Source organism: Lepisosteus platostomus, chromosome 4, assembly GCF_059453375.1.
Source record: "Lepisosteus platostomus isolate fLepPlt1 chromosome 4, fLepPlt1.hap1, whole genome shotgun sequence".
NCBI classification, from domain to species: domain Eukaryota; kingdom Metazoa; phylum Chordata; class Actinopteri; order Semionotiformes; family Lepisosteidae; genus Lepisosteus; species Lepisosteus platostomus.
In genome coordinates, this window is record NC_142614.1 from 25611957 (window position 1) to 25629332 (window position 17376).

The 17376-nt window shown below is 37.7% G+C and overlaps 1 protein-coding gene across 2 annotated transcripts in view; it reads right to left on the reverse strand.

Moving 5' to 3' along the window:
* Nucleotides 1-8806, reverse strand: part of map3k1 (mitogen-activated protein kinase kinase kinase 1, E3 ubiquitin protein ligase) — a 58378-nt gene extending 49572 nt beyond the window's left edge. The window contains exon 1 of one of the 2 annotated variants that reach the window (XM_088629191.1): nt 8166-8806. In XM_088629191.1, coding sequence (XP_088485317.1) covers nt 8166-8671 — 506 coding nt within the window. In that variant the 5' untranslated portion in view covers nt 8672-8806. Of the gene's footprint in view, nt 1-7989; nt 8113-8165 lie in introns of those variants that run through there. The other variant, XM_088629195.1, reaches the window with a different exon arrangement.
* Nucleotides 8807-17376: the final 8570 nt, after the last annotated feature.

Consider the following 17376-nt stretch of genomic DNA (forward strand, 5'->3'; position numbering starts at 1 on the left):
ATTAAATAAGATAAATAAGAGAATATAAATCATAAAGATGTGTGCAATCCAGATATTGCAAATACAATTAACAACAGTACATAACCATCCAACTGGCATAAGATAATTACAAAAGGTTTATGTGGACTGAAATACAACTTCATAGACATAATCTATAGATTTATGATACCACACATTGAGACCAAAGCATGCAGAACTCTTAAAGGCTTAAAATAACTAAAATACAATATATCTCACAAAGACATGGACACCACCATACATGCCTCAAACCAGTTAGAACTTGTAACATGTTACAATTATAGTAAAATTAGAGGAGTTATTTCATTAAAAAAAACTGACTTGGTTTCTTACGCAGCTATAAGGTGTATAAAAGCTGCACGGTTTTTATTTGAAAAAAATCACTTCACCCATCACATACCTGTAGAAATGCACAATCAGCAAGATCACAGCACAGTGAGTCACAGACCCAAACCTAGCAGATCTACCATTGAAATCCTCTCACCAGTTCCCAGAGGAAAAAAAAGCTCCACACCCCTGGGATATCGGTGAATCCTCAGAAGCGTTTGTTTTTGCTTCTCCAGATCTAGTGGTGGCTTGTTTCTTGACAAGCACAGTTTTTTTTTCTGCCTGAATTTCCTCCACCTCCTCTCTTCACATTTTAAAAGGGAAATGGCTTCCGATTTTTAATACCGATCCTTTGGCTGCTCCCACAAAATTGCAGGAATAAAGACTGACAGCAAAGAAACAAACGCATGATTTCAAGATTCTGATTGGGCCTTTCTTTTGACAGCTTTTAAGCTGTAAAAAAACCCATCACAGAAAACAATTTTGAAGGAGAAGCTCAGTGAAATATTCCCAAGAGAAAGAAATATAAAATCCAAATGTGATGGAATAGATGTTGACAATCCATGACTACGTGTTTTTCTGCACAAAACGGTGAAATAATGCTCGAGGGTGGTAGGGTGGCAGTACCTAGAGGCTGTGGATATTTAGGATTTAGGACAACACGATTGAAAAAGTGAATGTAGCAACACCTACATAAATACCCAATAAATTATGTGCTGCATTAAGTTAAGAAATAAGTCCGAACTTTAGGGTTGCCTAAAGTTAAAATGTCTGGTTACCAACTGGAAAAACTAAAATGCACTAAAGGCCATAATTACTTAGAATTTGTGTTTTAACATTATAATCAACTGGGTACAAAGAAGAGGAGGATTGATGTCTTAGAACAAAGACAGCCTCATGGTCACAAAGACTTTTCAAACGGAAGAATGGGATCATCACAAACAACCAACGAGCTACTGCACTGCACAAACCAGAATGTCAGAACTCCTGCCACATCCGATGGAAATAACACAAATTAACTGTAATCCCGAAAGCAGGAAACGCCTATCTGAGACATCCCAGGTTCAGATGGGTGTTTCCAGCTTTCCCTCTTCCAGAGGAAAACTTTTCTCGACACTTTACTGCCACCCAGGCAGTTTACAACACACAACCGAGCCCTGAAGCACCAGGTGAGCTACAGGTTATATTATTTACCTGACATTTTCACCCAAACCAAGTTACATTTGCACTTATTTATTCAGCTGGGTATTTAACTGGTACAATTCCTGTGAAATACCATGTTGACAGGCCCTCAGGTGCAGTGTCTCACCTGGGATTTGAACACAAAACCTTTCAGAGATGAGTCCAGAACACTTACCAATGCTCCAGAATGCTGCCCTGACTTAACCAAGTTTGCCCTCATGCTCAAGGTTAACCAAGTGTACCCTCTGCAACCAGAAACCAGCACCCTGGCAAACAAGACTGTCGCTGGTATAAAGCACGTCATGGGCCTTGCAATAGAAACAACTGTTAACTGTTACACCAAATAATGATTGTTTTCCTTTACATTAATTTGTCAAACCACCTATCTTTGAGGAGGAACTAATTCTCTGTGCATTTTAAGACAAAAAAAAAAGAAAAATGCAGTGCTTCCTAACTTTCTCATAAGTCAATTCTCAACACAGCATGTTGACATAACCTGATTTATCAGTTTCATGGTTCGTTCAAATAAACATGCAAGGGCGGAAGTTTTGGCAGCTTTAATCAAGCAATAATAAATGTGTACTTAGTTGCCATCCTCATCAAACCAATTTGACCATCTGGATTTCCCCATTTCCGTTGTCCTGTCTCATTAAAGGCGTTTCATGTTGGTTTTTTTTTTTACTTTGCCCACATAAGAGAACTTTTTAATTAAACAAATTAGCTCCTGTAAGTGCAGACATCCCAAACTTAGGAGCGTCTGCAACACAAATCTATTTCTCCATCGCATTTTCTCTCCATCCTCTTATCATGAGCCACTAGGTCCTCCCACAGTTAAGACAGCAACAGCAGCACGATTCATCTGATGGAAAACTGCACCAAGAAATGGGCAGAAGAGCAGGGACACCGCAGACGATTCAAGCGTAAAGCACAACAATCCGTTAAGGGATGACTTTCGTCAGACTTCGTGGAGCCTCCGATTAGAAAAAAGGACACAGCTCACAACTGGATTTCTGCAGCCCCCTGCTGCACAGGAAATGGGGTTATTAATTTTAAAGCCCAGCCCTGCATCGGACTTTATGGAAAAGTATTGCAAAATGAGGACTTAGTAAACAAATGGCAACAGCTTGTTTACTACTTGGGTCTTTTAAGCATGACCTTCACAGTTTAAAAGCAGCAAAAATAAATTCTGTGACTTACAATAAGACTTTGTGTAACGGACTTCAGAATTTCAGGAAAAGAGAGCACAGTTCCTGCGTGGCACATACAAAACATTCTGATGGAGGCCTAACCTTGCGCAGCGTAATTTGTGGGAAAAAAACAACAAATTGAACTCAAGGCCGATAAGACACTAAAAATATAAGACAATGTCTCCTTATTCTGATACTTGTGATTTTCCATTCTATTCTCATTCTATTTGGTTCATCTTTCACAGATATAGAAGACTTTATGTAGTATGATAAGATGATAATACAGTGCAATGAATCTTTCTCTTACAGCCCCAGTTGAAGAACGTTCAGTTTCAGAAGGAATTCCCCAACAGTTCTTTTCCACTTTTCAAAGAAACTTTAAATATTGAAATAAACCTATACATTCAAATTCAGTTGTAAAAGTCTTTATTAGATTTAATGCAACTTTAAAACCACTTTGTTTAAAAATTAAAATATATTAAATGTAACAATATTGCTAAGGAAAAACATAAAGCTGCACTACACAACCAGATTATTTAAAACCCATTTCTAAAGTGGATACACCAGAATCCCTGATCTGAAGAGATTTTTAAAGAACAGTCTATTGCCCAAGGCAAAGCCAGTAATAACCACTTCCCTGTCTCAGAAAAGAACTCCCAATTCCTGAAGCAATGGCTGCAGTTCATAAAAAAGAGGCTTTTAGTTTTAGCTACTACAGTACATTACAAATTATCGCTTTATGACATGCAACAGATAAATTATCTGAAATTGGTTGCATTTGCACAAGTAAAATTTCTGAACGGTGGCATTTTTTACATTTAATTGTTCAAACCCATGCATTCAAAATTAGGCCTACCTTCAGATTCTTTTCTAAAAAAGGCCAGGTTTTAAGATGTGTCCCCCAAAATTTGTTAGACATTTCCCTTTTTTAGATTAAAAAAAAATCAAGGAATTAAGATGAAAAGTGAAAAATGCTTCCTAGTCACACTTTTACACCCAAAGTTCCTGTAAGTGTAGCATTCAGATTTAAACAAGAATTCTAATCATAATCATGAATTTACTTCCCAATCCAATGAGAAAACATTAAGGAAATTATAGGTCTAGGAAATCTACCAAAGTTCTGAATACAATTGATATAAAAATCAATGAACAATTAATTCACATTTTAATTTTACTCAGGCCCACAGTCATCTTTTCCCAAAGTCATCATCAAACACTGGAACCCGTTTAAATATAAGGCTTGTTGAGCAAGGGTCTACATAACGGTTTTTTAAACTAAAAAAAACAAGGGTTTGCCAAACCAAATGTCACACCACACGGCTTACAACAGTATCAAAACTAAAAAAAAACATTAACTACTTTCTAGTTCATTACAATGGGATTCAAACCACTATAATGAAATGTTTGTTTACAACTGGTCCTAATTTACTGCTTACGTTATGTACAAAATAAATTTCTGAAGTTCCCCTTCAGACATCCTGAAAAACAATTTGCCATCTCAAACTCTCTAGATAGTCACAGAGCTCAGAGGAAACCATGACCTAGCTCTATAACTGCCCCTGAAGACTGGGAAGGGAACCTTCCCAAATAAAAAGCTACTTCACTGTACTCATACTCAATTACCCTTTTCCTAACACGAGATTCACTTAACCCTATCAAAGCTAGAGCAGAAAACTGAACCCTGATTAAAAACACTGCTCATAAATGAATCTTTCCAGTTAATGATCAGACACCTGGCAGCAGTATATCTTCAAAATAAACCGGGATGGTTTCCTGTGCAAAGGGTATGAGGTTCTGCGTTTCAGGGGCACCCCTGCTGGCTATATAAGCCTTCCCACGCTGCTGTTATAGAACAAGGAATTTCTCAAGAGGCCGACAAAACAGTTCACGAGAATTCTAGCCTACCTGCCCTGAAAGGCCTGCGTGCTAAGGGGAAGTGTACACAAAACTGCGAAATGGCACCACAGGGCTGTGGCTGCCTTAACATTTGCCCCAGTAAGGCAAAACAGACAACCGTATGACTTTAACCATGCAGATTTGGACAAGGGGTTTACTACCAGACTTTACTTCAGGCTGAAGAGTGGGGGCAGGGGTAGACTATCACATGATACCCTATAGGTCACAAAGCATGGAAAGCAACAAACACCCACAGAAGAAACACAGCTGAATACGGCGCTTTATTTTTAATTCTGAACCTATATCTCATCACCAACGAACAGAGAAATACCCCCACAAAGAGCACTGAGTCATCTATTGCTTACTGCCAGAGTAAATGGAGCTCAGAATGGCATAAGAGACTAACTTAGGGTGGGTGACCAAAAAATGTGGATTTCTGAAGATATTTTCATCCAAATTCTGTAAAACCTTCACATAATTTCTGTCTTATTAATATACCAACATGACACGTGTGAAGATAGACATACATGTGCAGCAACAGAACAACTTTAGTGTTCATTTCAGACACTGCAAATGGACTTACAGTCCAAAATGCAACCCCCGAAGGAGCATATTTTTTAGAAGGAAATATCTTTTGAGTGAAGTTACCTACAGATCCCATAGACCGCATGAACATAAAACTGTACTGCACATGTAAACAAGTCTTTAGAGACTTTACAAAAAGGTTTTTTAGGCTTCAACTTCACAACAAAATAGTTTTACAGGCCATGCAACTAAGGCACCTTTAAAAGCAAATGTGCACATTAAACTGTTAATAAGTAAGGTACACATCGCATTCCAGTTCTCATGCACAAGCATTAGAAATGCTTTCTGCTTCAGTAATGAAAATACTCATTAAACACACAATTTTTGATCATTTAACCCAAGAGTTTCAACCAAATGTCACAAAGCATGGTTGTTAGTGAAAAATGTATCATGCATGTCTAGTGAAACCTTTTACTTTTGAAATGTTAATGGGAAAAATATCACCTGTTATATTTTAGCCATAGTTATATAAAAATTAGAGTAAAAGCATACACGTTTGTATGTAAATGGGCAAAGTGGAACATGTACAAAACATGGAACTGCGTTATTTACTATACTGGTTGCTTTTTAAACTGTCTTAAAAATAGGAAGAAAGAGTTTGTGCCTTGAAGGCACATTTAAATTAAGTTCCCATGTCAAATCTCTATCACTAAACACTCTTGAGAACTTTTAACTTCAAAAAGGACTCTTATAAACACAGATGAAACCACATTCCCAAAGAAACCTGGCTCAAAACAATAGTATTGGTTCACAATACAGTACATTCCCACTGCAGGAAATGGCTCCAGGAGGACTGGTCTAAACTTTGACAAAGATGGTTTCCGACCCACCTTATCTGAATTTTAAAGAAAGCATGTACTTAAACCATCCACTCTTTAAAACGGCAAAATGTTTAGGTAATTATGGTGAAAGACTCCCAACAAAAAACATATCTGTGCAAAACTAACATTTCTGGATGCTGCTCTGTACTTAATTCTACCAGCTTAATGATCTTCCTGTGAGGCTAAAGAAAGTCTTATAATCAGAAGGGGAACCATTATGCCAGATAGTTTTAAGTGCTTACTCACTGTTCTGCTATTCAGCAATAGTTAAAATTATATTAATAATTTATTAACATGCCATTATTGTTGCGCAATTACATCTGTTATTTCTATTTACCATGGGATGTGTTGATATGGTTTTTATGTCTACATCTTGTATCTGGTTGGTGTGTTCTGCACCGAGATATGTAAAGTAGCTTTTTATCTCACTTTCCATCTGTCCCTATTCAATACACTAAACTAGAACTATATGCAGAAACTGGACCCGTGCGTTTTCAGTTGTACATTTTCAGAGGCAAAGGTGATATAACACATTGGAATACCGCTCTTTCACCATTTTATCTTGACGCATTGTATTCACCGTATATTATCCAATTCTACACCCCGATTTACAAAAAGCCTTCACCGCACTGACAACAAAAACGCAGTCCTTCATTCTAACCGCTTCGCTGCTTCACCTCACGCCATAACATTGATTCATTCGTCTGAGTAAAGGACTTCCCCATTAATTTTTAACTTTCACAGCAAGAAAAGTTTAACTCCACCAAAACAAAAAGATGTTTCGCTCTATGCACGTCTACTGCGTTTATAAGCGATTAGAATTAAAAGATATCTAGCACACCTCTGCAGTCCGAAATTAATTGCTGCCCCCTGTACCACTGTTTAACTCCACTGTTGTTCTACACGACATAAAAAGGTACATATTTCAAAAGAAACTGGCTGCTTTCCCCCCCTTCTCTCAAAGGCAATCACAGCCCTGCGCTCCTGCGAGTTTCCCCACAGCTGCACACCAGCAGAAACTGGCGTCTCCGCTCACGTGCTCGAAACCTTGCAGGCTTGAGGCGCAAGACCGGAGGAGGAGAGTTACAAATAAAGCACTGACGGGACCTCTTTTAAACTGTATGAATATACCACATTACTATCAATCCCATGCAAGCCATCATAAATCACCGATAGCTCATCTTGCATTTCCACGTCTTGATTTAATCGATTCAGTAACAGAAGACGTTACTTTCCTCGGAATGTTAATAAAAAAAGACTTTACACCCCATGTATACCTTGAAACGTACTACAAAATCCGGCTTGGCTATAGAAACAGCCGGAACAATGTCTTTCAACAGCTCCAGCTGATAGGCTGGAAACCACACGTTACACATTTTCAAAAGTAGAGGCGATCATGACCTCTGTCACTGAGGTAGCAGGATGCGGACGTGGACTCAAGAAATGATAGGAAACAGCCATTACGCACGTATTTTGGGCTAACGAGGAAAAGGTTGACGTGCCAAACCTGAGAAATAATAAAAAAAAACGTTTGGTGGGACCGTTAACCTTAAAAGTAAACAATCGCTGTTTCGTTGATCTTCGGTGTAAAATGTTGAATTCCCACCTTCAGCTGCGGGAGAGGTATCTAGGTATCCGTGTGGCTTCGTTAGGCAGAAGATTTCAGTTTGAGCTCTTGACATTAGAAACCAGGAGGAAAACGGGGTTATTTTTAAAACCAGGCAATGGTGTTTCAATCCCGGGGTCTCTTCCACAATTAATTGCATCCCGAAAGCGCATTTCCCAATCTAAAAGAGACCAACTCTTTCGCCGCCTGCGCCTTTGAGATTGCGATTTCCAAGATATAAAACACAAAAAAATCCGTAAATTTCCTAACGTTCCCCCACTAAGAATTTAAACGGATCGCAATTCACTTCCCGGCGCTTTTCACACAATCAACTCTTCTTTAAAGACAACACTGTAGTGACACTCACAAAAGTTTCGGAAATCACATCCGCCGGGAAAAGTTGAAGCGCTTCTTGCACTTCTGCCGTGGCAAACATCCACCTCACCCGTAAAGCAGATCACAACACCCACAACACGAAAAGCAAAGCCCGTTAAATTCGAGACTCCGGGGGGAGGAGGAGGGGAGTAAGGCTTAATCTCCTACCTATGTGGTGAAGAGATCATGTCCAGTGAAGCCCCCGTGGCACCACAGTCTGCATTGTGGTTGCCGCAGCTCCCACGAGTGGAGATGCTCAGCAATTCCAGAGCGGCGGCAGCGCACAAGCCGCCAGCGTGACCCGAGCTGTCCGACACGGGGCGGCTGTGCAGCGAGTTGCTCTGCGGAGCCGGCTGGCTGGGTTGCAGGAGGGTCGCCTGGATCCCACCGGGAGTAGAAATCGACAAGAAGTGCAGCTGCGCCGATATCGGAGCAGTCCCGGTCTCGGGAGACAGCAGCAGCGACTCGGGCTTGTCCAGATCTACACTCCTCACTTTCCGCAGCTCCCTGCGTCTCCACTGAGGGTTTTCCCCGCCGCAGCCGCTCTTCGCCGGCCCGAGGCTGCTCGGAAGACCAGCCGTGCTGGAGGTGCCCTGAGAAGGACTGCCGACGCCACTGCCGTTATTTAACTCTGCTATTCCCGACGACGAGGTCCGGCTCCCCGCCGCCGCCATTTTCTGTCCCGGAGTTTATCATTCAGGCTCTTTGGGAGAGGGAGTGGAGGGAACTGGGGGAGGAGAGGTGGAGAGGAGGAGCGAGAGAGCTGCTGGTGTTTACACACTACCGCAAACGGCGCAGCTGGGGCAGCGTGCTTTGCGTAGCTAAAGATTGCTGCTTATGGGCTTTAAAAAGTGGGACACCCGAGTTACTAAGGCTGGAGTAATGTTATAAATAGCCAAAAAAAGTTACAATCTGATATGCTTACCGTATTGGGTTTTCTCCTTGCCATTCGTTCTGTTTGCCTTTATTCCGTGAAGCTAAATTATTTACTAAATCGAGGACATGCTCACGTTCACCAGTTCTAAAGCTTAGTTAAAATGTAAAAAATAATTGCAGTTATAAGAGTAATACAAATTCGTTAGTAGGTTACATTTTAATGTTTGTGGATTGGTGTTACAAATGTGATGAGTATCTAGTTTGAGACCGTATTCAAATAAAAACAGATTTATTCATTTTATTTTCGTATTTTTATGAGGCTTAATGTTTTTACACCTGTACTAAGAATTTCATTGGTATACTGTTAGTTACCTGTGTCATTTTCGATTTCACCTGTCGTTTAGTCTCTGAAGAATATGCAGTCACTGTAAATCACCTGATATCATAGAGTGGCACGGAGAGTGAACATTTTCTGATTTTTAGAATTCAAAAGGCCAATGTTTGAAGATTTGAAGATTAGTCATTTTTCAAGTCGTGATATAATAATCCATTCCAATTTTAAAACTCAAACGCTTACCAAACGAATTACACCTGTTGTTCCTGACAGCTGGTACATTGTATTCAGGATAAAATACCCACCATCTTTCCCATTTAGATTAACAAACTTACAAACAGAAAAGGCAGACTTGGTCAGTACGTGGAAGTACCACAGATAGAAATAGTTATTGACGGAAGGTTGCGCGCAAAGATCTTTGTTGTCTGACCAAACTACCTTTCTCCTTTAGCCTGTGGTAACAGCTGCATGCCCCTTTTGTCCACACTAACCACTATTACATTTTATACAGTATATAGTGTCACTGATATCGGAAAAGGACTGTATGGGGAAATGCACCGATACTCTTAGGAGGTACCGTATATTGCCACCCAAGCCTGCATGATGATAGGATATCCAGCCAAAATATCCACAACAAAATGTATTGTATTAGTAATTTATATATTATATAGTAAAGATAAAACTGCCTAGGGGTTGTAAAGAGCCTAACAACTTGTGGATAAACAATGACTTTTTGTTTGTTGAGCATGGGATGTTCTCTGCTTTACACAACAAAACCCTTATACTTGGTAAACCCAGTACACCTGGTGGTGGACAACTAACTTCGGGAAATCAAATGCTACAGTTATGTTTTTATTTTTGAGCTGTAAAAATGGGTTTGTTTAGTTTCAAAATTCATTTTTAAATCGTGTTTATAAATATAAATGTATAAATATTTAATTTATATAAATGTACATTTGTTTTTGAAACATCACTTTACTTAACCATGAGTGAGTGGTATGGCGTTTCCTTTTTTGTTCAATTTTTTTATTTTATTTAAAGCCTTGCACATGTGAAAAGGGTAATCAGTCTTCTGGTAGACATACTCTCACGGAAAGGCGAAATTGGATAGATGAATATATCTGGAAGTTAATCCAAGTAATCCACTCCAGATGGACAAAGAAAAGCTATGGCCAGGAGAGATTACTGTTGTATGTACCATCAATTAATAATAACGTCCTTATTCCAGTTAAGCTATACATTACTTTTCTCCCTCCTCAGTGTTAGGTTTTTATGGTGAAGTCCTAAGTAAAAACACACTATATATTACCTGTTATTTCCTTCAAGTGTCAAAAGTATTGACCAAAACAACTCAGTAATGTGATTTCTGAGACATTGAAGCTCTTTGAGTGACTGAGTTTCATCAATTTTCAACTTTTGAAGGCCAGCACAGGACCGCAGTGTATTGTTCATCTAAGAAAAGAGACCAGAATAGGATAAAAGCAAGAATGTACAAGGAAAATCAAATGCAGACATAGAAACCTAAGTAGTAGAATACTGTGCAAATCTCTTGTGTACTTGTTTTTGTATTGGAGACCAGCATACCCTGGGGCTGCTGTTCTAAACGCAGACTACTAGAGGTAAAAAGCTCAAAAAGACTCGAGAATTCTCTCACTGTCACCGCCTGTCTCTTCCTAATACTGCACCTTAAAGACGCTGTAAGCACAGTCTGAAGAAAAGAGCCTTATTTCAACAGAAAAGCAGGACTGACATTCTTATTAGTGATATTTCTGTTCTGAACTTCAGTGAACAGGAGTGAAGTTTCAAGACTTTGAAATATATATGCTGAGTGAACACTGGCAGGAGATATGGTTTCATACCCAAGGCAAAAAATTTAGATATTTTTACCTTTTAAAAGTTCATTCGTCCGTAGGCTATGAAAACAACCTGGGTAGTAATTTGAAAAAGAAACATTTATCCTTCTGATATAGCAATGTTCTTTCATGGCCAGCAACAAAAATACCTTTATACCTTTGGAACAAAGAAGATTAAGTGTGAGAAAAAATTGTATTCCAAAGTGTTAGTTATAAGTAGTTACATCTTTTAAAATAGCTTAAAATTGTGAAAATGAGAATGCATGTCAGTGTAAAAAAACATTTTCACTTTTATTTTAAAAAGTGACTAGAATGTTACAGTGTTACTGACTGGACAAGAAAAATAACTCAAAAGCAAGTTAAAATTGATGGGTTTTAACTGAGGACATTCCTATCATGTACCTGCTAAGTAAACAACAGCACTTTTAAAAGGTCCTCATAAACCCTTAAAATAGCTTCTTCTAGTTTAGAGAGGTTTGTCATGGGTTCTTATGCAAACAGTAGCGTATAGACTCTACAGACATAAACACTCCCCCTTTTAGGCAGTGCAGAACAATGCAAATTTTACATTGGAAAAGCATGCACTACCGGTCTTGACTTCATTAGGGTAAGGGTTGGACGGATTGCCTAAAAATGTTGGAAATTATTAATACCAACACATGAAAAAAAATAAGGTACATCAGAACAGACTTATAATCTTCTAATCAGTGGCATTGGTTTACAATCTCCATACACCCTATACAATTACATATCATTGTTCTTCTCTTCAGATAAGTAGGGTGACAGCAGTAAGACATACTGTAAGCAGCATTGCATGATAAATGAAATTATTGCTAGGTAAAATCAAAAATGTGTAAATCTATTATTATATTCAGCAATATCATATTATACCACAATATTTGAAGATATTTATAACTCATTAATAGATATCTTTAATATTTTTATAGATTTTGAGATACTTCTTAATCATTTTAAGATCTATTGTAAATATTCATAGATACGTACACATAGTTATAAATGTCTTTAAATTTATGAATATATCTAAAAATGATTAAGACATATTGTTACATGATTATTTGGCTTGCCACATAAAACAGAGTAAAGTATTTGATCTTTCTTTGCCACTAAAATTAATTTAGAATAAAACAACAAGGTACAGGGCAGTAACCAGGTCCTGTACCTGTAGCCATCCTATGTTACTAATGTACAGTGATGCAAGTGTTAATTATTTTGACACATCATCTTTCTTTACTTAGCAATTCTCTATGGGTAACACAATTTCTGCAGCCAATGTACAGAAACATTTTGTTAATTTATACTATAAGTTTTCAATAAATGTACGTTGTCTGTAAATCTACCACAATACCAAATGGCATCCCATATAGATATTACCAATATCAATGTCATTTCGGTTATAACTGCATTTTGTTTTAATTTGTTTTGATGCACCATGGGAATTTACATTGGAAATATTTCTGGCAGCTTTAGTTGCATAAATAGAAGAAAATTACTCATCCATCCATTTTCTAACTACTTTATCCAAAACAGGGTTGTGGGGGAGCCAGAGCCCATCCCAGCAAGCAATGAGCACAAAGCAGAGTATAACCTGTTCAGGACACCTGTCCATACCAGGGCATATGGACACAAACTCATTCACACTGTAGCCAGTTTTCCTAGAAGCAAATTAACCTACCAGTATTTCTTTGGACTGTGGAAGGAAACCAGAGCACCTGGCGAAAACACATCCCAGGTCTGGAATTGAACCAAAGCTGCAATGCTAATGACCGGCCACCTTGCTAACCTTGACAATTAATCATGATAGAATTATTTTGCCAGGAGTACAGGTAGCATCATTCACTACTCAAATACAGATATTAATGTCAGGAAAATAAACATTCTAGCCTAATTCATTAGAACTCCGCCACAGTGTTTAGAAACCACTATAACAAGCTGCAACATAATCAGATGCCTTTTGTATTAGCTTGGAAGAGACAGTTAACTATCTTGCCCTGTAATTGGCATGTACAGTACAGAGAAGCAAAGAAGGTCGAAGATCAATGAGTGCTGTCAGATATCAGATCTTCTTCACACCTTATGAACTTTATCTTTTTTACACAGTAGAAGACATTTCAGCTCTCAGGTGATCTCTGCCTTTCCTCAGTGGGCCTCGTGGTTGTAAAGTTTTTCTTTGAAGACATTAGAAGAGCTAAATTAACGCAGAGCTTCCCCATGTGTCCCAGGCACAGCCTGGCAACCTCCCTGAGCTGGAACTCCAATTAATGAACTCTTAGACACAAGGTTATCTTCACATTTATTGTGAAAGTGATTTTTTTTATTTTAGAAATCTTTTACCTCCATTTAAACTAAAATGTTACCTTTTGTATAAGCATCAAATTATGAAATCCAAAATATAATTACAGTTGTTCATATAAAACAGTCAGGCTCATTTTAGTTTTAAACCCATTCAAAAACCTATTTCAACATTTCTATCTAACAGAGTTACAGTCAATGAGCTGTTCTCAACATTTCTGGAAACGGAGAACTGAGTTAGATACAACAACAACAACAACAACAACAACAACAACAACATTTTGTTAATGCTAACTAGCTGTAACTTGCTGTGCCCCATATTATGAAATACAGAAATGAAAACACTCAAGGATACATCCATAAACACTAAGGTGCTTTTGCTTTCAGTTGATAAAATATACAATTAATTCATAGATTATGATTTGACAAGTCATATTTTAGTAGACCAAAATAATCATGGTTTCACTCAATGTGGTTTGATTATCTCCTGTCTGATCTGCTTTTCATATACAAATAGTCAACTGCATGTTCCTCATCAAAAGCAAACCTTTTGAAGGATTTTTTTGATTCACAAGAAGCACTCTTTACCTTTCCATTTTACTCTTATTTAACAATCGTTGTGCTGAAAATGTGCAACAACAATGAAGTGTGAGGCAGGTTAATGTATAAAGAAATGTATAATTTAAGAAGCCTGGAGTTTTTTAAACAAATTAAAGAATGATATTGCATATTGAAGACTTTATATGCAAGGGTAGCCCTACTATTAGATTATTTGCTTAAAAAGAATTAGGCTTTTTGTGAAACCCTATGAATACTGTATTTGTTTCACTTTGTGTGTATACTTATCCCATGAGTTTCTATAACAAGAAACAAGGCAAATGAAATGGTAGAAATATCAACACTTACAGTATCTTTTCAGCGAATGTTAGCAAAACTATTTTCAGCCGATTCCTTTTCTCCTTTCTTTGGTAAATTCAATTTGAAAGTAAATTGACTGTGGAACTTGGAAATGTTTATATTCTACACCATAGTTCTACTTATTTATGCCCTTATTCTCAATTAAAGACTGCTAAAATGTAATGAAGTAGGTTATCGGAATCCCTGGACACACAGGCTGCACCCTGTAAGTAATTAAGGACAGATGAAACAGACAGTGGAACAGGCACTTCATTTACTTCAGTTGTTGAATACTAAAACAGCCATGTGAATGAGAGCGGCCTGGCCACTAAATTCAATTTCCTGTCAATGTGTATTCGGTTTATCACTAAGCACTATTCTTATCCAGTTCAGGCTTCCTGTAGCTTCTGCACTTCCTTCTTTCTCTAGTTCTTTAAATACACATGGAACTGTCGACATGCTGTGCATGTCTCTCAAGCCATTCCAATTTATTTCAAAGAGATGAAGGGCTTGTCCAGTTGTCCTGTGAGGAAAATAATATATTACTTTACCCAAGGAAATGTGATATCAAATAGCAATTTAATATAACACTTACCAATTACAACACAGCTTTGGCATATTTGCAAAAATTAAATATATTTAAAATTATGCCAGTTATTTAATAGATATATTATTATTGTAGCACAAATGGCATACAGATTTAAGTCATTTCCATTGTTTCTTAATTTATAAATGTGTAAAATGTGCAGGTTGTGAAATACTCTAAATTGTTGGTCTCAGAATACACAATTAAATCAGAGCAGGACCATTAGGCTGTGTTATGAAGGGGCAAGACCATTAGGGTCAGCTGTGACAAAATAACTTCCATCAGCTTTCCCATCCTTGTTAGATAAGCTGAAGCAACATTTTAAGAGAACACACAAAAAAGCAGTGTTTGTTCCATTGAAGCATCCTGCATAAGCTACATTCCTAGCAGAAACAAAAATGAGTCGATTAGAGAGTGCTGAATCCTTCAAATCCTCACATATGGAACAGATTTGCATTGTCCAATTCAAGCATTTTGCATTGAAGAAAAATGTAACTTTTGGTCAATGACAATTAGTTTGGTTTCTTATAGATAGAAAGGAATTCATGAGGCTGACAGTGTTGTTGAATAGGAGCTCAATGTACATACAGTATGTATGGTACTTCAACATTTCAGACATGGTCCTGCCAGTGCTCTCATTTGACCCAATCATCCATTCCTGTGAGCACATATTTACATGCATACCAGGACTGTGCATTTTTTAAATTGAATTCACGACTGGTGCCATGTTGTCTACCAGCCAAACACACATGCAGCACAGTTTCAGTGACATGCTGTTCAGATAAAATGTTTATGATCTTGTACATTTAGCATTTTAAAACCAATAACAACAGCAAAATGACTGACATGCATTACTTTTGTCAAATATATTTATTAATACTTAATATTACAATCTGCAGATTTTTATTCAGTATTCTCAGTATTACGCTCAACAAACAAGACATTTATCCATGCTCAGAGAGCTGATTACAGTAGCACACAATAAGCCCCATTCAAAGAAATTGTGCTAAATGCAGAAAATATTTTGTAACATAACTTCTCTGTGCTGAAAAGTCTCCTGTGCATTACAGCCTCACAAAAGGTCCAGCTTTTTATATCTTCTGGAGCTTTAGGCACTTATGGTGTTTTGCATTTGAATTCAAGTGTTGGACTGTTTAAAATGAAATATTCTAATGTTCAAAAACTTGCTTACCAAGTCAATTCTTGATTGATAAAGAATTGAACTGAAATATATAATATACATGCTTTAAAATGGTTCAGTGATTAAAATGTCTTTGATAAATAAACATGAGGTGTTAATCCTTAAGCTGTTACTCCTGAGAATTGAAACAAGTGAACAACATCACAATGCACTCGCACTACCAGTTTGGGAGCATGAGCAGATGATGGCAGGTGCTGGCTTCACCACATTGGAATAATTTATAAACAGAGACGACAACTGCAGAAACAGAGCATTCAGGAATGCTGACATTCCAGAACCTCAAGGCTCACTTCCTATCGGATGGCCTGTTATTAATGGTTACTCTTCTGTGAAAGAATCACTGGCTTGATGGATAACAGGGATAATCTAGGATGTTGGGGACCTGTAAATTAACTAACTATAAATTACATATACCGTATGTATGTTCAGTGAGAGACACAAGTATTTGCATTCTCCATCTCCAACAATGTGTTTTTCTAATTTATCTGTTGATTAAACTACATTGATTTGACATTAGGTCTATTGAACGCTTCATCCTCACAAGTGGAATTGAATACTTCTAGGGAACTAACTTCTTTAAGACATACAGTAGGGTGTGCATATTTAGTTTGGCAGCTTTGTGTATGTCTGAGGAAGGTGCCAGTGGTTATGTCTGTGACTATGTTATGCCCTCTAGTAAACGTTTTCTGCAGGCTTTTCTCTAGAAAACAGGTGAAGTAGTCTATGGCATCCTATGCTTTCAATGCATATTTGTGTTGGTTACAATCACATTTTTCTGTCTGTCTTTTTGGTCCTTTGAGACTCAAAGATCAATCTAAAACTTACTTTCACTTACTTCCTTTTTATCATTTTATCTAGCAGCATTTTGTTTCCTGACTAACTTAGCAAAAAAACAAATTTTTCACTCACAAGCTATTTTTCTAAATGTAACACTGGACAATGGAATAATATCACTAGTCTCTCAGCATTTTCAATAACTGCCTTATCCTTAGGAGGAATTTCTTGACCTGGAGACTATCATAGCAGTCACAGGGCTCAAAAACATTCGGCACAAAGTTTTATCTGTTAAATACTACAAGAACAACTGAGCACATTTTACCATTCCTGAAGGAATCTGCTTGAAAAACACTGTATAAGTAATGGTTTTCAGCTCGTAGCTCATAGACATAAACAGAATCTATTTTTAACATTCCTAAAGCTGCTTCTCTCCTTTTCAGCTTATCCTCTTGATGCAGATTCTCACCATGCCAGAGGAAATGTTATTATTGGTAGCATATTGCCCTTTGAGTGTCCTCACCTTCTTCTCAAGCACTGAGCCAGCC